The 21,963-nt window shown below is 38.6% G+C and overlaps 1 protein-coding gene across 1 annotated transcript; it reads left to right on the top strand.

Moving 5' to 3' along the window:
• Window positions 1-1,576: 1,576 nt before the first annotated feature.
• On the top strand, window positions 1,577-20,896 carry TMBIM4 (transmembrane BAX inhibitor motif containing 4). Its single transcript, XM_030323152.1, has 7 exons — window positions 1,577-1,751; window positions 5,227-5,335; window positions 6,988-7,093; window positions 11,211-11,244; window positions 13,935-14,052; window positions 20,024-20,069; window positions 20,633-20,896. The coding sequence occupies exons 1-7, from the start codon at window positions 1,655-1,657 to the stop codon at window positions 20,837-20,839; spliced, it is 717 nt and encodes a 238-aa protein (XP_030179012.1). The 5' UTR covers window positions 1,577-1,654; the 3' UTR covers window positions 20,840-20,896.
• Window positions 20,897-21,963: the final 1,067 nt, after the last annotated feature.

Raw genomic sequence — 21,963 nt, 5'->3', positions numbered from 1 at the left:
TTAATAAAAAGATGGATTGGCAGCACAACTCCAGTTTGTCCCATTTAGCAACTCCTTTTATGATTTTATATTAAAATGGGTAATATGGGGGTGCCTGGGTGGCTCAGTGGGTTAAGCGTCCCACTCTTGATCTTGCCTCAGGTCATGATCTAATGAGTAGTGGAATCGAGCCCCGCGTGGGGCACTGCGCGGAGAGTGTGGAGTCTGCTCGGGATTCTCTCCCTCCCTCTCTTTCTCTGTCCTTCCCCATTTGCACGTGCATGCACGCTCTCTCTCAAAATAAACTTAAAAAAAATAGTAATATGCTTATAAAATGAAAATCATAAAAGGTAAGGTTTTGTTTTGTTTTGTTGGCTCATCTTTTTGGAAGTGAGTTTAGTTCTTTTGACAAAAGCCTCCAATAACATCAAGTTGAAGGATTTTGTTTCAGAATAGACAGTTCCACAGCTATCCTGAGCTCCACTTACTAAGTCTTTTGAGTGTTTACGGTTAAAGTGGAGACTAGGTGAATGTGAGTGGATCAAAGCAAACTCATCAAAAAACTCCAAGGAACCCTGGGATGGTATTACTCTGGGAATACCTACATCTCATATTTGTATTTGAATGACAGCAATACCATGAGTATTCACTCTGATCCATCGAATTTGCCTCATCATTTGTTTTAGATTAAACCAATATTCCCTTTTTCCTGCCTTTGGTCATGGCTCTCTCCAATGTATTCTACATCTGGCACACAGTGATCTGGCCTTTATTTATCTATCTAGTCTCATTTTTTTTTTTTAATTTTTAAATACTTATTTTTGAGAGGGGGCAGAGAGAGAGAGAAGGAGGAGGAGGAGGAGCAGCAGAGACAAGGAGACACAGAATCCGAAGGAGCCTCCAGGCTCTGAGCTGTCAGCACTGAATGGACACGGGGCTTGAACTCACGAACCCTGAGATCATGACCTGAGCCGAAGTTGGTGAACCCTGGGATCATGACCTGAACCGAAGTAGGACGCTTAACCAACTGAGCCACCCAGGTGCTCCTATCTAGTCTCATTCTTTGTCATTTGTATCTAACCTTAACTGAGCTTTGTTCCCCATCTCCCCACCTCTTGCAGATGCTGGTCTCTTGAGAACCTACCTACCTGCATCAGCCCACTCTTCTCTGGTTGGCTCTTGTCTTCCAGGATTAAGCATCATCTCATTCAGAAAGCCTTTAGAGAAAGTGCTCAAGAAACTTAGGGATTATTATTAACATTAAAAAATATATAATTAAAAGTGTGTCTCCCGTGTGGACTATGGACGGAATATGTGAATGAGAGATTTGTTGAAAGGATGGATGGATGGGGCCTCGGTTCTATAGCTTTCAGCAACTCTCCTGGCGAGAGGATCTGAAACACCTTGTTGAGAAAACTCTGAGAAAAGTTTCACTTCGGATGATGCGAACAACGTCATTCGTTTTCTCTTCTTCCCCAACTTGAAGCAGCCTCCTTTTCCCCCAGCCGAACTGAAGCGCTGAGGTGAGCGCATCGATGAGCTTGTGCTGCGCATCGATGGGCGCGGCGACTCGGCTAGTTGGGGCTGGATTGCTTCATCCCGGAAGTGGGTCGAAGGCCGTTGAGCCCGAGTACTGGGCCTCGCTGGGCGGGGTGGCTGGGGTTCTGCTACGGACATGGCCGACCCCGACCCCCGGTACCCCTGCTCCTCGATCGAGGATGACTTCAACTATGGCAGCTGCGTGGCCTCTGCCAGTGTGCACATCCGAATGGGTACGTCTCCCCCCGCCCCTTCGGGCCGCCCTGCGTGGGGCTGCTGCGCTGTCGTCGGCCTCTGGGGGCGGCTTTCGGCCTCCGGGGACAACGCCTCCCGGGCAGGGCTGGCAGGCCAGCGCGGGTCTCCAGGAGTTCAGAGCGGAAGCCCTGCTTCCAGCTCGCCTCCCCCAGGCCCCGGGCTCCTGGGAAGAGCGCCCTCCCCCGGGAGTTGGGAGGAAGTGTCGCTTCCGCTCCGCCAGGGCGCCCGGGGAGAGCGCGGCTCTAGGGAGGTGTGGTGGTCCCCTGGCTGTGCGACCGAGAACCGGAACAGCAGCCCGTCCCACTTTAATCCTTTCCCTCCTCCGCGTAGAAAGGGTAGATGAAAACCTCAGCAGCCTTAATTTGGCGTCTTTATATTAAAAGAAACTAAAGGTTACTTTTTAAGGTGAAAATAAGTTTATTATGCGATCATGGTGACGTCCGCCTGAATGCAGTTACTTGCCGGCACGTCTTTGGTGTAGGGGATGTGATCGCGTTTCAGGTTTCTATTTACTTGTCTGCCTCCTTTACTGGATGGTAGGATCTGTGAGGGCAGGGACCATATCTCTTGTTCACGAGTCTCTGCAACACCTGGAACGCCACCCAAGTTTGAGGATTCGCTGACGCAGTTGCTGGAAATGGAAGCTTTAGAGGTCAGTCAAAATGCAATCTTCGTTTTAAGGAATTATACAGTATTTAATGGGCAGAAATTATGTTGAATTTAAAATGCTTAAAATAAAATGCTTACCTTCATGTAAGTGGAATTCATTGCCCGCTCTAGTTCAGCCAATTGATTACAGAAGTTGCCCCAGATTTTCAGGCTATCCCTGTGGCTGGAATTTGTTCCGCAAAAGGAATTATGAAGATCTGATGCATTAAGAATCTCGATCCCTAACATCTTTATTCTTGGAATGGAATTTTGGGATGGTTTTGGCCAATGAGCGTAGTTTTTTTAAATTAAGATTTTAATGGTGGTGAAACAGCCCATTAAAAGTGTACCATCTCCACCATTTTTCAGTTCAGTAGTGTGAAGTATATTCACATTGTTGTGCAACCAATCTCCATGACCTTTTAATCTTGCAACACCGAAACTATACCATCAAGCAACTCCCTATCTTCCCCTCCCCCAGAGCCTGGCAGCTACCATTCTACTTTCTGTTTTATGAATTTGGCTACTCTAGATACCTCATATAAGTGAATCATGAAGTATGTGTCTTTTTGTGACTGGTTTATTTCAGTTAGCAGGTGTTCACGGTATATCCATTTTGTAGCGTGTGTCAGACGGCACTTTTTTAGGATGAATAATTTTCCATTGTGCAAATAAACTACATTTTGTTAATCCCTTTATCTGTTGGTAGACGCTTGGGTAGCTTCCACCTGCTATGAATGATGCTGTTATAAACATGTGGCACAGTACCCCCTTGAGATCCTGCTTTGAGTTCTTCTATGTACATACCGCAAAGTGGAATCGCTGGATCATACGTGTTTTAGTGACAAACTTGCTTTTCCCCCTTGAGTAGGGAAAAAACCCAGTTCGTCCTCCTGTGTTTCTCTTCACTGCTCACACAGAACATTTCAGTTCTGACACTTCTGGTCACCAAAGTGTGGTTTTTAAAATTTTTTTTCTACACCAATTCTCCATGACGCCAACTGTGGGTCCTACAATTGAACTCAATTCTGACACCGTCTCCTAGTAGATAGTAACAGATCCCCCAGGTTAAGGGCTCAGTCCCATAAGAATACTCCCACCCCACTTCAGATGCCAATTGTAAGTAATAGGTCCCCAGGTTACCCTTAACTTGTTAGACTTGGCTGTAAGTTGAAGGTTCCCATGACTCCCTCCTTGGGTTTGATTAATTTGCTAGAGCAGCTCACAGAACTCAAGGAGACACTTTTACCAGTTTACCAAAAGATGTAGGTAAACAGCCAGATGAAGAGATATATTGGAAGGTCTGGCTCCTGTAGCATTCACTCTCAGTGGGACAATATTGCCTCCAAGGGGGCGGAAATTTGTTCTTGAGGTGGAGGGCAAAAAAATCTCAAACTTTACGATAATTTTAGCCTTCCAAAGACCCGTAGTACATAAACAGATGTATGTGGCATTAAAATTTTATCGGCAGACTATTAGGAAAGTAATGTCCAGAAGGCTCCTTAGGTTCACAATAATGAAAAAAGGAAGGTTGAGCAACAGTGCCCTAGAGTGAGTCCTCTAAGAAAGAGCAAGTGGGTGGCTGTATTACTTTTTTTTTAACTAAGGTATAAAAAATTACCTTTTATGACTTAGCATTAGGCATACCATACGTTGTCACTTCTGCCTTATTTTTTTTTTAATTTTTTTTTTTAACGTTTATTTATTTTTGAGACAGAGAGAGACAGAGCATGAACGGGGGAGGGTCAGAGAGAGAGAGAGAGGGAGACACAGAATCTGAAACAGGCTCCAGGCTCTGAGCAGTCAGCACAGAGCCCGACGTGGGGCTCGAACTCACATACCGCGAGATCGTGACCTGAGCCAAAGTCGGACGCTCAATCAGCTGAGCCACCCAGGCGCCCCACTTCTGCCTTATTTTTGTTGTTAGAAGTGAATCTCTTGAACGGAGTGTCAAAAAATTGTGGCTGTTTTAAACCACCATTCCATCTAAAGAAGGATAAAGGCATTCCAGGCAGCGGAAATAGCAAGGGCAAAGGCCCAGACATAGGAAGGAGTTGGCATGCTTGGGGAACAGAAAGGTGGCTAGCGTGGGTAAAGCATAGTGAGGAAGGGAAGAGTGGTGCATGGCTTGGAAATCAAGATTTCTTTTTAAAATTTGTATCTAACCATATGCTTTCTATTCTAGCTTTTCAGTTTCAAGATAGATTTGTTGTTTGGAAATGTTCTGTTTGTAATCTTTTGCTTTGTTTATGCTGCTGTGTACAAACAGTGTTTTATACTTTCTTTTCCTTTTGATGAAAACATTTTCTTTTCTTTTCTTTTGTTTTCTTTTCTTTTGTTTTCTTTCTTCCTTTCTTTCTTCCTTTCTTTTCTTTTCTTTTCTTTTCTTTTCTTTTCTTTTCTTTTCTTTTCTTTTCTTTTCTCTTTTCTTTTCTTTTCTTTTCTTTTCTTTTCTTTCGTAAGCTCTATGCCCAACATGGGGATCGAACTTAAAAAAAAAACTCTGAGATCAAGAGTCACATACTCTACCTACTGAACCAGCCAGGCCACCCATGGTTGAAAACATTTTTATTCTGGCCTATTAATTTTTTTTAGACTCATGCTTCTTGAGGGATAGTTATCATTTACAATTTGTGATTTCTTTGGAAGTGTTTTTGTTTTTAGTTTAAGTTACAGGCTACATTATTTGCATTAAGATTTACAGATTATATATAAAAATTTAATGTTTCTAAGAACATATTTGTTCCTGCTGTTCTGTGATAAATGCTTAAGAATACTGTCATGTGTAATTATTTTCTTTTTCAGGCTTTCTAAGAAAAGTCTACAGCATCCTTTCTCTGCAAGTTTTCTTAACTACAGTGACATCTTCTTTTTTTTTATACTTTGAGTCTATACGGACATTTGTACATGAGAGGTAAGGTGATAAGATGATTTTGAGTCATTTTCTGCTGCTGCTTATGATCAAAAGGGCATATTATAAGCAAAGTTCGCTTTTTCCTCTATTAACTTCTGAGGTTAGAATGTAAAAAAGGTTCATTATTAACTCTTACGAGTAAGACTAGTTTTGATAAAGAAAAGGTTCTGCAACATGGTACTTACCTCTGAACTTTTTAGCTGACAGTTTTGTAGGGTTAAATTTTCATCTTCTGATGAAATTAAGAATTTTTACTATATGCAGGTTTTTTTTTGTTTTGTTTTGTTTTTTAAATTTTTTTTTTCAACGTTTTTATTTATTTTTGGGACAGAGAGAGACAGAGCATGAACGGGGGAGGGGCAGAGAGAGAGGGAGACACAGAATCGGAAACAGGCTCCAGGCTCTGAGCCATCAGCCCAGAGCCCGACGCGGGGCTCGAACTCCCGGACCGCGAGATCGTGACCTGGCTGAAGTCGGACGCTTAACCGACTGCGCCACCCAGGCGCCCCTATATGCAGGTTTTTTAAAGTTTATTTATTTATTTTGAGAGAAAGAGAGAGAGCATGAGCAGGGGAGGGTCAGCAAGAGAGAGGGAGAGAGAATCCCAAGTAGGCTCCACACTATCATCAGCACAGCCTGATGCGGGGGTCAAACCAATGAACCATGAGATCTTGACCTAAACCAAAATCAAGAGTTGGTCGCTTAACCGACCCAGCTACCCAGGCATCCCTACTGTATGCAGTTTTGAATTTTAATTTTTTTGCTTTTACTATACTTATGCCCAGTCCTCAAAGCCTAAGACAGTGCTTGAATAAGCACTAATAACCGTGTGTTTAACTTATCTTGGTGTTGGCTCATGACTAGGATAATTTCACTGAGAAATTTCCAAAGGAGCTTCATGTGGTTCATCCCTAATTTGTTTAAGATTTGACCTCCAAAATAATTATTTCCATAGCTAAAAGTTATATAGATTTTTTTATATTAAAGGAAAAATATGGGCACCTGGGTGGCTCAGTTGGTTAAGCGTCCAACTTCAGCTCAGGTCATGATCTCACCGTTCATGAGTTCGAGCCCCGCACCAAACTCTGCGCTGATAGCTCGCATCCTGCTTTGGATTCTGTGTCTCTCTCTTTGCCCCTCCCCTGCTCATACACTGTGTCTCTCTCTAAAATAAATCAAACATTAAGAAAGGAAAAAGAAAGAATGAATATTTTCTTGGAAGTAGACAATTTCTATCATCACTTCCCCTACAAAAAAATTAGTTTGCTATTTGAGGTAAAGTCCTTTGATTTAAGTGATAGCTACATAGTAGATGTATATAAAATTTGTTTGTTATTTAATAGCTATTCTTTATGTCAGTTTTAAAAAGCAGTATGCTAATTGCAAAAATATTCAAATATGCTAAAAGTTCCTGAAGTAAAAAGGAAAAGTACTCCCCATTTATTATGGGCTCTTTTCTTTGTCCTGCTGCCCTTCCCCAGCTCACACTCCTCAAATTCCGTGAATGGAAAAATAGTTTCTTTTGACAGTTTGGTGTGGTTCCTTCCACACCACAAATACACACAAATACAACAGACAGATTTTATTCTATTGGTTAATACTATTTATACTGTTCTTAAGCTTAAAAATGCTTTTAATTTTATGTCTTTTAGTCCTGCCTTAATTTTGGTGTTTGCCCTTGGATCTTTGGGTTTGATTTTAGCATTGACTGTAAACAGACATAAGCATCCCCTTAACCTGTACCTGCTTTTTGGATTTGTGAGTATTTTGGCAGTATCTGTTACTTTAACGTTTTATTCTTGTGTTTTAACTTTCTTTATTTCATTGAGTGCAAGTACATATGTAATAAATAGTAGCAAAACAAAAGTAATGAGTTTTTAATAAATTCAAATATCTTAGGAAATTACTTGTAACTTTCTAGTCTTTTAAAATTAACCTTTGTCAGTTTCAAAGTTTTTTTTTTTTTTTTCTATCGATATTATGACATAGTGGAAAAGAATAATGAATTGGACTCTCATGACTTGGCTTTGCCACCATCTGGTTATGTGACATTTGGCAGGGTGTTTAGCCTTTCTGTACCTAGTTAGCTCGTATGTAAAATGAAAATGTTAGAGTAGATTATCCCTGTGATACTTTGTATCCCTAATATTCTGTGATTTCCTTGAGAAAAAAAATTATAGCCTTAATTTCATAGACCTTAAATTCAAATCTTTATGATTAACTCCTCAGTGTTACTTATTTTTTAATTTCTTTCCAGTGTTTATTTTTGAGAGAGAGAGAAGGAAAAAGAGCAAGCGTGAGTTGGGGAAGGGCAGAGGAAGAGACACAGAATCCAAAGCAGGCTCCAGGCTCCAAGCTGTCAGCACAGAGCCCCACACGTGGGGCTCAAACGCATGAACTGTGAGATCATGACCTGAACCAAAATCAGACACTCAACCGACTGAGCCACTCAGACACCCCCTCAGTGTTATTTTTATCTTAGTACTCTGTTCTTTTAAAGCACCATTTTGCTCAGTTGATGTGCTCTACTAATTTGTTTTAAAATCATCATTGTGGAGGGGAGCCTGGGTGGCTTAGTCAGTTAAGTGTCTGACTCTGGATTTCAGCTCAGGTCATGATCTCATGGATTCACGAGTTCAAGCCCAGCATTGGGCTCATGGAGCTCGCTTGGGATTCTCTTTCTCTCACATTCTCTTTGCCCCTCCCCTGCTTGTGCTCTCTCTTGCTAAATAATTAATTAATTAATTAATTAATTGGGGAACTTAACTTTAGGTCATGTTTGTTTAGATGTTTGTGAAAATTAAAACCCAAACTACTACCTATTAAAACCCAATCCTATAACATGACCAGAATGAGTTGTAAGGCTCAAGTTATATATCTTTTAAATTATTTTTCTTGTTCTCATATCCAATATGACTTTGGGTTCTAACCTAAAAATTTACTTCAAAACATTTCAAACTAATGCTAATTTTATCGTCAAATAAGAGTGAAAATGCTATTTACCAGATTAAAATGCTTTAAACTAAAGAAAGTTTGTGAATTTGGTAACAAGTTTATGTTAATATGATGAAACAAAAGCTCATGACTTTAGAAATTTCAATTATAGGACAGGTTATTCATTTAAATCTTAGGTTCTTTTGTTTGCCAGGTATCAGAACCCTAACCCAAGTTATCTCAAGTAATGTGAAGTTTATAAGAGCTTGGGAAGCCCCCAAGAAGGGGCCTTAAGAATTAGACAAGGAACACTAGAGGAAGCTTCCAGGAATGATGCTATTGTAGGGAATTCGAAGCAAGAATTGGGAGTCTCTTCCCCCTTCTGTAACATCTCTTTTCTACCTTACAGTTGTCCTTACACATAGTTTTCCTCTTTGCTGTCTTTAGTTATTTTTTTTTTAAGTTTATTTATTTATTTTTAAGAGAGAGAGCAAGTGGGGTAAGGGCAGAGAGAGAGAGAAGAAAGAGAGCATCTCAAGCAGGCTCTGCACTGTCAGCTGCACCGTAAGCACGGAGCCTGATGAGGGGCTCTAACTCACACACTGAGATCATGACCTGAGCTGAGATCAAGAGTCAGACGCTTAACCAACTGAGCCACCCAGGCGCCCCTGCTATCTTTAGTTTTTATATGGTGCATTGTGGGCCCTCATATGGTTTGTTAACCTTTAGCTTTAGCTCCTGCTGCCATAACTTCTTTCTCTAAGTTTAGATTCCCAAGTGAGAAAGAATATGATTGGCACTGCTTATTATTGGCACAGGTCACATTGTAGGTTGTTAACCAATACACGGGTTGGTAGTCCTAGGGTTAGATACCAATTCCTGCCCCAGTCATCTTTGTCCTAGGAGAGAGAGAAGGTCATAAAAAGAAACTGTCATATGGAGTTCCTCTTCACCTGTATATAAAGCCAGCCTCCTTTCAAAAAGACTGGTTGATTTCTCTCTGGTATGGACTGACTTTTGTTCAGCAGAGAGAGAACCTACTAGAAAAGCATTAGCCAAATGCTTGTGGGCAAGGTGATCACTTATTCCTATACCCATAGCTAAAAATGGGTGAACAACTAAGGAAGCATGTAAAATACATTTCAGATTATTCAGAGACCTCTGATACGAGGTTACTTTGTCCTGCTCTACCAAAGTAAGCAAGGAGGTGGATCTTATCTTGTTTTAGAAGGGTGTGTGTGTGTGTGTGTGTGTGTGTGTGTGTGTGTGTGTGTTCACATACTTAAAAGAGGGCATTATTTTGGGGTGGTGGTATGTTTTCCTAGTCTTATCTTTTCTCCTGTTCATCCTGTCCCGTTTCCTTTGGATACTTGAGTAGGGGGTAGGATTTCTTACCTCAAGTCATGTTACAAGTATCAGGAAAGTGGTACGATCGTATTTGCCCAGAAAAAAAAAAAATCTTTCTATCATCTTTTGCTACCACTTCCCTGACGCTGCCAACAGTATTATGACAAAATGGGGCGGTGGCTTCATTGCCTCCACGTGTGTGCCCATTTCTAATGCCATTTTTGCTCTAGTTCTGTTAGATTTCTTGATTTCAGATGGGGAGAATTACTGGGAGGGCTTTTCCCAGGACTATGAGTATACAGCCACTGCTTGTTACTTCTGGCTTGGCTTTGTGATCCGGTCTAATCAGATAGTTGGTAAAATCTAACTAGAGTAAGCATGTCAGACGAAACAAAGGCATGTAGATAAGGAGAAAGAGAAGCTGGAGGATTAAGACTCAATGTCCCTAAATCTTGTATTAGGATATGAGTTCAGCTGCATGTGACATGGGGGAAGCAAGATGGCTTACCTCTCTTTCATGTAAAAATCTGCATGACTGTTTAGTGAAGTTGTCAGGGGTGCAGACACTTGCTGAAGTTCAAGTACTCCTTAAGTACTTAATTGTGTGGCATAAGTTAGCTCACCACCAATATCCACATTCCATCCAGTTATTTAAAAAAAAAAAAAAAATGAGAGGGGCGCCTGGGTGGCTCAGTTCTCACAGTTCGTGAGTTCGAGCCCTGCGTTGGGCTCTGTGCTGACAGCTCCGAGCCTGGAGCCCACTTCAGATTCTGTGTCTCCCTCTCTCTCTGCCCCTTCCCCGCTCATGCTGTCTCTCTCAAAAGTGAATAAACATTAAAAAAAATTTTTTTTTTAAATGAGAAGATAAAGGGAAGAGCAAGCCCCCTTTTTTTTAGTAGTTGTACACCTCTCCACCCACATTCTATTAGCTACAATAAAGTCCTATGACCAGATCTAGCTGCAGGGGAACCTGAGAAATGTAATGTTTAACCTGAACAGCTATGTGTCCAGGTAAAAATTCTGTTACTAGGGAAGAAGGAGAGAATACTGGGAGACGGTTTCAGGACTGCCACACCAAAGTGCTACCTAAATATTTTATTCTTCCAAGGTGTGTGTGCCACTAGAAGTTTTTATGGATGGGCATATCATTTGTAATTTCTTTTTACTTACAGAGAGTATGAAAAATGGAATTTCCCGTACTGTTCTGTTCCTGTTACAGATACGAAAACTCTAGTTAGGGTTTAAAGATCACTATTAGAATCTAAATACTCCTACTCAATACTTTGAGGTCTCATTTTCTTTTTACTTTTTTGTAAAGCTTTATTTATTTAAGTAATCTCCCCAGTGTGGGGCTCGAATTCACGACCCCAACATCATGAGTCATGTGTTCTTCCAGCTGAGCCAGCCAGGTGCCCTTGAGGTCTCATTTTCATTATGGTGGGCTTACCAAATGTCCCGTGTAATTCAAAGGCTGCTCTGAAGCTAAAATGAGATCATAAACATGGAATCACATTGAACTCTTAGTAATTAGAATATGTACATGATTTAGTGTAAATTTTATGTGCATCTGTGTAATTTTAGTTTCTTTTTTCAGACACTATTCGAAGCTCTGACTGTGGCCTTTGTTGGTAAGCCGTAATTCTGCTTCTCTTATGTTACATTAACTTTTTAATGTGGATAAATCTTTTGTGTAAAAAGGTGTTTGGGACTAAAGCTTAACTTCATGAAATGTCATATTTCAAATATATAGCATAGGATGAAGAATTCCTAAAATATAAGCAAAATTAAATGTTTATACTTTATGTAGTTCAACTAAGCTTAGAGGAAGTGGAAAAGAGTTAAGAAAACAGCAGAATGGAGAACAGTATTCATGTGTGTTTATCCATTTATAAAAAACGAGACAGCTAATGTTTTCCCGATTTAAAGGGGCCTTGGAGGAACTGATAAAATATATTTTGAGCCATACATTTTCATCACATGAGCTGAGCCTCTCAAGCTGCTACACTGAACTGTGCTTCATTATTACATCATATTTTATTGAATGGCACTATAAGAAACTTGGTAATTCTGTTTTATATTTGGTGTTAAATATGTATTTGAAAGAAGTGTCTGTTTAAAAAAAAAAGAAAAGAAATGAATTGTCATAATTATTTGATGTATCATATGTAATGCCTCAAGTAAAAATTTTCATGACTCACTGTTTTTTTAAAAATTTTTTTTTAATGTTTATTTATTTTTGAGAGAGACAGAGCACAAGCAGGGGAGGGGCAGAGAGAGAGGGAGACAGAATCCGAAGCAGGCTCCAGGCTCTGAGCTGTCAGCACAGAGCCCAATGTGGGACTCGAACCCATGAACTGTGAGATCATGACCGGAGCCGAAGTCGGGCGTCCAAACGACTGAGCCACCCAGGCGTCCCCATGACTTAATATTAATAAAAATTCGGATAGTCTCAAAATGATTAACCTAGGGTACCAAAAAAGTTAGAATTAACTATTACAATAATAGTTAATTGTTAATCATTATGTGTAACATATTTGTCTTTTCCTATTTTGTCATTGTTGCTTTTAACCTAAGCCAGTTTTATTGAATCTACATATTGTTTGGTAATTCACTTCTTTCTTTTATAAAGGAATCAATATAAGTCAATAATAATAACTACTAAAATAAATAGGATTGAAATTTCTCAACATAGAAAGGAAGTATTAACATTTACTTAATATTTATTTTTGGTAGAACCTTTCCTTTTTCTAAATTATTTTTAAATTTTTTATATTTTGAGAGAGAGAGAGCGTGCATACACATACACATGAGTGAGCAGGGGTGGGGTGGAGGGAGGGAGAGGAGACAGGACCTTAAGCAGGCTCCCTGTTTAGCACAGAGCCCGAGGCGGGGCTGAGTCTCCTGACTGTGAGATATGACCTAAGCCAAAATCAAGACTTGGACAGTTAACTGAGCCACCTAGGCGCCCCAATTATTTATTATTATTAACATTATTATTAATGTTACTATCCATGTTATTATCAAGTCCATCTCTGTCTTCCCTGGCTCCCACCATGTGTAATGGATATAGGAGGAGAAAGATTTCCTATTTCAGGGTTATTGGAATAGGGGTGGACATACACAGATGGGATAATCTGAGAACTCTATTTTCCTCCTTAATTATAATATCCTTTCCACCTAATCTCATTCTAAAATTGCTGACAAGATAACTTCATGTTTTTCCTTCTCTGCATTTACCTTCCTGATCCTATAACAATAGAAATAGAGAAATTCTTTTTTTTTTTAATTTATTTTTAACGTTTATTTATTTTTGAGACAGAGGGAGACAGAGCATGAGCGGGGGGGCAGAGAGAGAGGGAGACACAGAATCTGAAGCAGGCACCAGGCCCTGAGCTGTCAGCACAGAGCCTGATGCGGGGCTCGAACTCATAGACCGTGAGATCATGACCCGAGCCGAAGTTGGACACTTAACCAACTGAGCCACCCAGGCACCCCAGAAATAGAGAAATTCTATATGTAGTATTTAAGAATAGAAATTAATCCCTGAAAAATTAAAAATTACTTAAATGGTTTTGGTTGAAAGTACTTAACCTCCTTTAAAGAGGTTACAATTTAGCATTTTGTTAAAATGTATTATAATTACAATAGCCATGGTCAATTCAGATGTTCATTCTGAAATTTCAGAAGGGAATTTGGTATATATTCAGGAAACCCCCATTTCTGTATTCCAAGATGATGCAGGTATGGATATAACACAGTTAGTGGCTGGTTCCTATTGTCTACAGGGTTGATGAATGGCAGACAATCCCAGACAGTGCCAGCGTTTTTTCTTGCCTAGTTTTTTTGATTTGGGCTGATGGACTGGGTTATGCAATGAAGCAGGTGATTGCTAGAATTGCTGCTACTGCCCGGTGATTCCCAGTCAGCCACAGGACCCCATTCATCCCTACTGATACTTAAGTCAATAAAGGACAGTCACCACAGATCGTCATAAAACTCAGCTGGGACAGAGATGGTGGGAGTCATCCCACTGTATCCCCCAAATCCTGAACCACCTGGCTGTGTCATATCTCTCCAGTCGTCTCTTTAACTTCATAATGATGTGACCCCTTTATTTTGTATGAATGAGTATTTTGGAGCCTGTTTATTGCAGTGTGGGTGTGGTTTTACCTTCCAAGGCTGGATAAAGAGTCTTCTATTTTTATTGGCAAGTAGTACCGAAGAAAATACAGCATTTCTGCTAAATGCCAGGGGAAAACGCTGTTTAAAATTGAGTATGTTTAAGTGCATTTTTAATCAGTATTTTTTAATTTTACAGTTTCTTTCTATGATATATATATTATTCTGCAAGCATTTATACTGACTACTGCCGTATTTCTTGGTTTGACCGCATATACTCTGCAATCTAAGAGAGATTTCAGCAAATTTGGAGCAGGGTAAGTTATATGTTCATGACTATGATAGATAAATATCCTTAACATTATAGGTTGTCCTAAGATAAGTGCTATATTGTTAGCTTTGGATACTGCCTTCTAAAATGGAGGGTGATGAGAGGTCATCTCTCTGAGTATTAAGGCCGGGCTCTACTCCCAGAACATACAGGGAGATGGAAAGTGGCTTTGAGTCATTTGCTTCCGCTCTATATTGAAAGGAACGGGAATGTCAAGAAACAAACAAACAAAAAACAAAAACAAAAAACAAACAAACCCAGTTTTCTAGAGAGGCTAGGCTTGTATGCTCTATGAATGCTATGGAACTTACTAAATTATTCAGGCCTTTGTCTTAACATCATTGTTACCAAGACCATCCACTCTCTTCTTTGTGGGAGAAACCCAGGTGTTGGTGATACCTGCATGAACTTTAAAGCCTTTTTGACCTACCTAGATTAACCTGTATCTTTCTTCAAACTAATAAATATATGGAATGATACTTTTTATGTAGGATAATGGTACAGTGTTGCCCTCACCTGGTAAGAATGCATATATTCTTTTCTAAGCTCATAATGGCTTCCTGTTGGCATATCATCACCCAAGCATCGTCTGTCCTTTTTCCTGTTACAACATTAAAAATTTACAAAAGTGTACTGTGGCAAAACATTCTTTCATCCCCTTCTTTCCCCCTGGAAATCCAGGTTACCAGAAATCTCTGTTGGGATAAGATACAACTAGTCATCCAACACTGACAATTGTGCAAGATGCTTAAATCATTGTATTAGAATGGAGTTTGATTTACAGGCAATATTTTTTCCATTTCCTGCTTTTAGTGCTGTGGTGTGGATACATACTCATGTGGTACATACGGTGAAAGATTTGCTCTCTGCTTCTTCTCATGCCAGTCTCCATGTGCTCCCTGTCTCCCATCCGTTCTAGTATAGTCTCTAGAAATCCAGTTCTGGTAAATAATCTTACTTTATGTTTCAGCCTCTTCATAATATATTATTCTTATTTCAGTTGAAACTTGATTCCTCCTTGAGAACATTGTTCTCTAGCTGCTCATTCGCACACACCCTATGTAGTTTGGGTAGGGGGTTAGTATTGCCAACTGCTTCAGTCCCCTAGTGCTACTTTCGTTATTTCTTTAGTGTGCTAGAAATCCATTGCTCTAAGGTGTATGTTGTTCGGCTCTATACTTCCTAATCATCCTCATTATTGCCACTGATTCCCTTTGTTCAGGCCTTCCTCGTTCTTTTTATTTTTTGTTATTTTAAGTTATCGCCGCACCCAGCGTTGGGCTCGGACTCACAACCCCGAGATCAAGAGTCGCATGCTGTACTATGAGCCAGTCAGGCACCCCAAGCTTTCCTCATTGTTTAAAGATTCTAGCATTGCACCACATGTTAGGCCCATCTATCACCTTAGCTTCTCAGTGTGTCTGGTCCTCTTCTTCAGCAACTTTTCATCTCCCTGCCATGGCTACACCGCGGACTTTGTGGTCACTAGGGATTGTTCCACTGAAGAAATCTTAAATGCCAGTGTCGCACTTTCTTTCTTCAGCCTTCTACTAGCTCTCTTATTTCTCTGCTCTGACAACACCAATCTACTGTGCTTGTTCTTTAACAACTGCTATTGCTGTAATAAACTCCTTTGTATCAGACCTAGGGGTCTCATGTTTTCTACGGGCATCCATGAAACTGTGCCAGACTACCTCATTATTAGCTTGTGAGTAGAGTAAAACCTCAGATGCTTTCTTAATGCCACTTTCCCCATACTCCTTGGTGCAGAAGCTTTGGAGTTTTCCTAAGGTTTAAGTGTGGAAAAGCAAGTTCTGAGTCCATTTCAGTCCTGAAGGATCTATACTATGTGTTGTTATGATACGTCCTTCTGACTTCGGTCTTCCAGATGTCTCAGTAGAAATTTTGTGCCTATTCCAGCAAGGGAATTGAGAGCTGGAATCTCACCATGCCCTCAATTCACCACACTGGGTTATGATACTATTATATACTTAATTTCTGATTTTATTTTGTTGTTAAATAACATATTCTGCATGATTTCAGTCCTTAGGTATTTATTGAGAGTCATCTTACAATACTTAGTAAATGTTCTTTGTGCACTAAAAGAGAATGTATGTTTTGTTGCTGTTGGATCAGTGTTTGATGAATGTCAGTTAAGTCAGGCTCATTGATATAGTGTTGTTTAAGTGTTCTGTGTGCTTAACCAGTCTTTTCTGTGTGCTCATTCTATCAATGTCAAAGTAGTAGTGAAATCTCCAACTACAAGTATGGATTAGTGTATGATTCTCTCATCATATCTGTAAGTTTTGCTGCCTGTTACTTTGAAGTTCTGTTTTTAGTTGCATAAACATTTAGGATTGTTATGTCCTCTTGATGATCCTTTTATTACTCTGTAGTAGTTATCTCTGGTAATATTTGTGCCCTAAAGTACTTTATCAATACACTTACCTCAGCTTGCTTGCTTGCTTGCTTGCTTGCTTTCTTTCTTTCTTTCTTTTTTTTTTTTTTTAACATTTATTCATTTTTTGAGAGACAGAGAGCACAAGCAGGGGAGGGGCAGAGAGAGGGGGAGACACAAAATCTGAAACAGGCTCTAGGCTCTGAGCTGTCAGCACAGAGCCTGATGCGGGGCTTGAACTCATGAAACGCAAGATCATGACCTGAGCCGAAGTCGGATGCTTAACCAACTGAACCACCCAGGCGCCCCATACCTCAGCTTTCTTTTAATTATGTTAGCATGGTAAACCATTTTCCATCCTTTAATTGTTAGTTGATTTGTGGCTTTATAGTTAAAATAGTTTTCTTACAGGCAGCATATGGTTGGCTCTTGCTTTTTTTTTTTTTTTCCTAAATCCAATATGACCATCTCTGCTATTAATTGGAGTAGACTACTAACATTTAATGTGATTATTGATCTGATTGAATTTAAGTCCACTGTCTCAGCATTTGTTTTCTTGCTGTTTGTCCTGTCTGTTCTTTGTACCTTTTTCCCTCTTTTCCTTCCTTCGGGTTGTTTATCTCTTTTATTAGTTATTAGCTATAGCTCTTTTAAGTAGGGGTTGCTCTAGGTTTTACTGTTTATTTATTTGTTTGTTTTCTTCTTACTCCACATTTTTAAAATTTATTTAAGTAATCTCTACACCCAACGTGGGGTTTGAACTCACAACCCCGAGATCAAGAGTCTCATGCTTTACCATCTGAGCCAGTCAGAGCCCCCTACAGTACACATCTTTAAATCATCCTCATCTACCTCTAAGTCATATACCATTTCCTGTATAGCAAACTTACATGTCCTCTCCCCTGCCTTTGTGCTATTGTTACTGTAACTTTTAATTCCACATATGTTACACACCTCGTAAAATATTATTATCTTTGTTCAAAACATTAAATTATCCTTTAAGGAGACTTAAAAATACATGAAATCTTTTATGTTCACCCACATATTTGTCATTTCTGTTCTTCATTTCTTTGTGTGGATCCAAATTTCCATCTTATATTTTCCTTCTGCCTGCGGGCTTTCTTTTTAATATTTCTAACAGTGCTGGTCTCTTGATCTCAACTTTTGCATGTCTGAAAAAATATTTTTTCGCCTTTGCTTTTAAATGTTATTTTTATGGAGTGTAGGATTCTAGGTTTGGGTGATTTTTTTTTTTCCTGTTTTCCATATTTTATAAGATATCATTCCATAGTATTCTGGTTCAGGTAGCTCTTGACAAGAAGTCTTCTGTCTTTCTTATCTTTGTTCCTCTGTACATAATGTCTTTTATCCTCCATCTACCTTTAATGTTTTCTCAGTAATTTTCAGTAATTTGGTTAACATTTTCAGTAATTTGATTATGATACTCCTTGGTGTGGTTTTCTCATGTTTCTTCTGCTTGGATTGTCAGTTTAAAATTTTCATCATGTTTGGAACATTTTCAGGAACTGTTACTTGAAACATTTTTAGATTTTGCCTTCTCTGTTGAGACTTCAGCATATACGTTAGGCTTCTTGATGTTGTCCAGCAGTTCATGGATACTCGGTTTATTTATTTATTTTTTCTCCTCGGTTTTCTCTCTGTGATTCATTTTGGTTCATTTCTGTTGCTACTTTTAATTTGGTAATGTGTTCTTTAGTGTCTAATCTGCTGTTAATTCCAACCAGAATATTTTTCTTTTGACATATTTTTCATTTATGGAAATTCAGTTTAGTTTGTGTCTTAAAAATATATATCTTCCCCTTGTCTTCTCATGGTGATGCTTTCCTCTAACTCCTTGAACATATGGAATATATTTTTTAATGTCATTTACTAATTCTATCGTTGTGTCATTTCTAAATTTATTTATATTGATTGATTTTTCTCATTGTTATAGGTCATATTTCCTGGTTCTTTTGCATGCCTTTTAATTTTTTATTAGATGCTTGTCATTGTAAATTTTATATTGTTGGGCGCTGATTTTTTTCTTTCCTTTAAATATCTTTGGTTTTATTCTTCTCTTAAGCTGTTAAGTTCCTTGGAAACTGCCTGAACCTTTTGATGCTTGTTTTTAAGCACTGTTAGGTGGGTCCAGAACAGTGTTTAGGTTAGGGCTAATTTGGTCCCACTGTTGAGACAGTATCTTTCTAAGAATTATTCAAACCCCACGTCTTAGGAGGTCTTTCCACTTTGATTAGGGCGAACTTATTCCTATTCCCGTTTGGGCTCTGAGGATTGTTCTGCCTGCTTCTCTTTCCCCAGCCTTTGTCACTTCCTCATGAGTATGCATTGATCTGTGCTCAGCTAAAGACTTACAGGGGACTCTCTGCATATCACCAGAGCCAACTAGCTCTCTGTACAGCTCTCTCCTTTCTGGAACTTGGCTCTGTGAATTCTATCCATGTGGGCCTCTCTGACTTCTGAATTCTCACCTCCTCAATTCAGGGAGACCAGAGGGCTTCCTATGGGTTCTTGTCCCTACACTGTGGTCCGGAAACTCTTTTCCAGCTGGGTCACTTATAGAGCTTACCTCTTCTGTTTCCCTTATCTCAGGAACTACTGTGCCATGCTGTTTGCTGTTCAGGGACTGAAAACTGTTATTTCATGTTTTGTGTGTTTTTTACTTAAGGAGGAAGGGTACATTTGACCCCAGTACTTCCTTGTGACCTAAAGCAGCAGATGTGTATTCACATCGCATATTTGATAACAAAGGACTGACTGCTTAGATGTCCTGTGTCGTATGTTTATACTTTATAATACCTCATTATACATCATATATAATATGTATGAGTGGTAACTCATGAAATTATAGCAGTGGTAAATTTATGTGCATAAAGTAAGTTCTATAATACATTAGAATAAAATAGTACATTGGGAACTTTAATAGATATGCATATTCACAGACTAATTTGACACTGTTATTTGGTTTAAAAATAGTTACGTTTCATTTGTTCATTGTTCTAAAAGTTTTATCGATTTCTGGCTTAAAATGCTTCTAATGATATTTCTGCTTATATCAGTGTTTTTTTGGTGTTCCAATTGAAAACTTTAAGAATGGTACTTTAATCTAGTTTTGTTCACCATAAAAACAAATGTTGAATTGATAGCTGGTATTTCAATTTCTGAGTATTCTACAGTATTCATTGTATGTTTATGAACTCTTTTTTAAGTTTATTTATTTTGGGAGAGAGAGAGTGCATGAGGGCACAAGTTGGGGGGGAGAGAGAGACAGAATCCCAAGCAGAATCTGTGCTGTTAGTGCCGAACCCAACGAGGGGCTCGATCGCACAAACTGTGAGATCGTGATCTGAGCTGAAATCAAGAGTTGGACGCTTAACCAACTGAGCCACTCAGGTGCCCCTGTTTATGAACTCTTATAGTTCACTTATTCTTTGGCAAATGTCAGGATGGATGTATTTTTTTTTCAGAAAATGTTGCATCAATTTACATAGTTTTTTGGTAGGGGACAATATTCTAAATCACTAATATTTTGTTTTTATAGACTGTTTGCTGTTTTGTGGATTTTGTGCTTGTCTGGAATCTTGAAGGTAAGTTGTTTTAAAATGCTAACTTGAAATTTACTTCTGGCCATGTCAATATAAATAATCTTGAAAAGCTATAAGAGGTACTCCTGTGATAGGATACTTGGTTATAATTTTTTGGAACACTTGTATGTAGAATGACTTAAAAATTACCTTTTAAAAAACTAGGGTCTTATGTTAATCAGTATTATGGATTGAAAGAAAGATGAACATATCAGTTAAATTACATAGAAAGAGGCCCTCACTTGTAATTGCTCACCTCCAAATGACACGTATAATTCTGAAAAAGAAATCTACTTTTAAATGATTTATATTTGGAATGCTACTGTTCAAAGTCAGGTGGGTAATTTAATAGAAGGGAGGATATCCATCGATTGATTCATCCATTCATCCTTTCATCCAACAGAGATGATGATGGACTTGCCTGGACTTTTTCTATGTTTAACATTTGTATTTAAAGTTGTAAAGCATTATTAAATATGTACATACCATGTGTAACTTCAGAGCAAGTAACTCAAGTATTCTTAATATCGTTCTTAAATACAAACTTATTAATATCTTGCCTGTAGTTATTTTTCTATAACGAAACAGTGGAGTTGGTCTTGGCTGCTGTGGGAGCCCTCCTTTTCTGCGGATTCATCATCTATGACACACACTCCCTGATGCATAGGCTGTCACCTGAAGAGTATGTATTAGCTGCCATCAGCCTCTACTTGGATGTCATCAATCTATTCCTGCATTTGTTGCGGTTTTTGGAAGCAGTTAATAAAAAGTGATTGAGAGCAGTGTTTGGAAACTGATTCATTAAGTAATAAAGTTTGGGATATAATTAACTAGTAAATACTTTTGTGACTTTATGTATATGCTATGTACTTCTGAGCCATTGCTATAATATAGTATAATTTTATACTATAGTATAGTATAATATATATAGAATATTATAGTATAGTATTATACTATAGTATAATAGCAATCTCTGTATTACTGTTATATAGTAGTAATTATAATAGTAATTATAATTATATGCATATATATGATAAATATATAATTACTAGATTATATTCTAGTAATATAAATCTTAACTATTCTTTATGATATCTCATTTCTAAATTCTTGATTTAGAATCTCAGGAAAGAGATACCAAAATTCTCTTTTTCAGTTTTTTCAATCCTAAATTTGCCATATAGAGATTGTTTATCTGCAATTCAAAAATAATTTCTTGAGTAGATAAGACTATCAATTGATCTTCTAGTGACTTTATCTAAATTTTTCCTTAATTAACATTAGAATTGATTTTGATTTTAAAGTACTTGTGTCCTCACCATTATAAAGTGTAAGTTTCCTTTTACTAGGAAATTTTAATCTTACTTAGAAAGGAAAAAGCAAAAAAGATAAATTCTGCAGAATTATTCCACATTATATTAAAATTAAAGTGTTAATGACATTTCATTTACAAAGTATACTAAAAGTTAGATGTCTTCTTGAAAGTCAGATTTTTGACATAAAATTTGACATTAAGTACAGGTTTCACTTAAAAATTACAGCAGTGTACCAGTGGCCAAGCAAACTCTGGCAGATTCCTTCACTGTACTAGTTTGCTAGGGTGCCGTAACAAAGTACCGCAGACTGGGTGGCTTAAAAAGAAAATAATTTTCTCCCAGTTCTGGAAGCTAGAAGTCTGAGATCATGGATTGGTTTCTTCTGCGGTCTCTCTCTTGGCTGGTAGATGGTCATCGTCTCCTTGTGTTTTTACATAGTTTTCTCTCTCTGTACTTGTCTGTGTCCAAATTTCTTCTTCTTACAAGGACACAGTTAATATTGGATTAGGGCCCACCCTACTGACCTCATTTTACCTTAATACCTCTTTAAAGACCCTGTCTCCAAATGTGGTCCCATTCTG

Source organism: Lynx canadensis, chromosome B4 (assembly GCF_007474595.2).
Source record: "Lynx canadensis isolate LIC74 chromosome B4, mLynCan4.pri.v2, whole genome shotgun sequence".
Taxonomy (NCBI): Eukaryota; Metazoa; Chordata; class Mammalia; order Carnivora; family Felidae; genus Lynx; species Lynx canadensis.
This window is presented reverse-complemented; position numbering and strand designations above follow the sequence as displayed.

Excerpts from the sequence above, each read along its gene's own strand:
- TMBIM4 (XM_030323152.1), top strand. The coding sequence starts at position 1,655 with ATGGCCGACCCCGACCCCCGGTACCCCTGCTCCTCGATCGAGGATGAC. Across the intron at positions 7,094-11,210 it reads TGTACCTGCTTTTTGGATTT|ACACTATTCGAAGCTCTGAC; the intron begins GTGAGTATTTTG and ends TTCTTTTTTCAG. Across the intron at positions 14,053-20,023 it reads TTCAGCAAATTTGGAGCAGG|ACTGTTTGCTGTTTTGTGGA; the intron begins GTAAGTTATATG and ends TTGTTTTTATAG.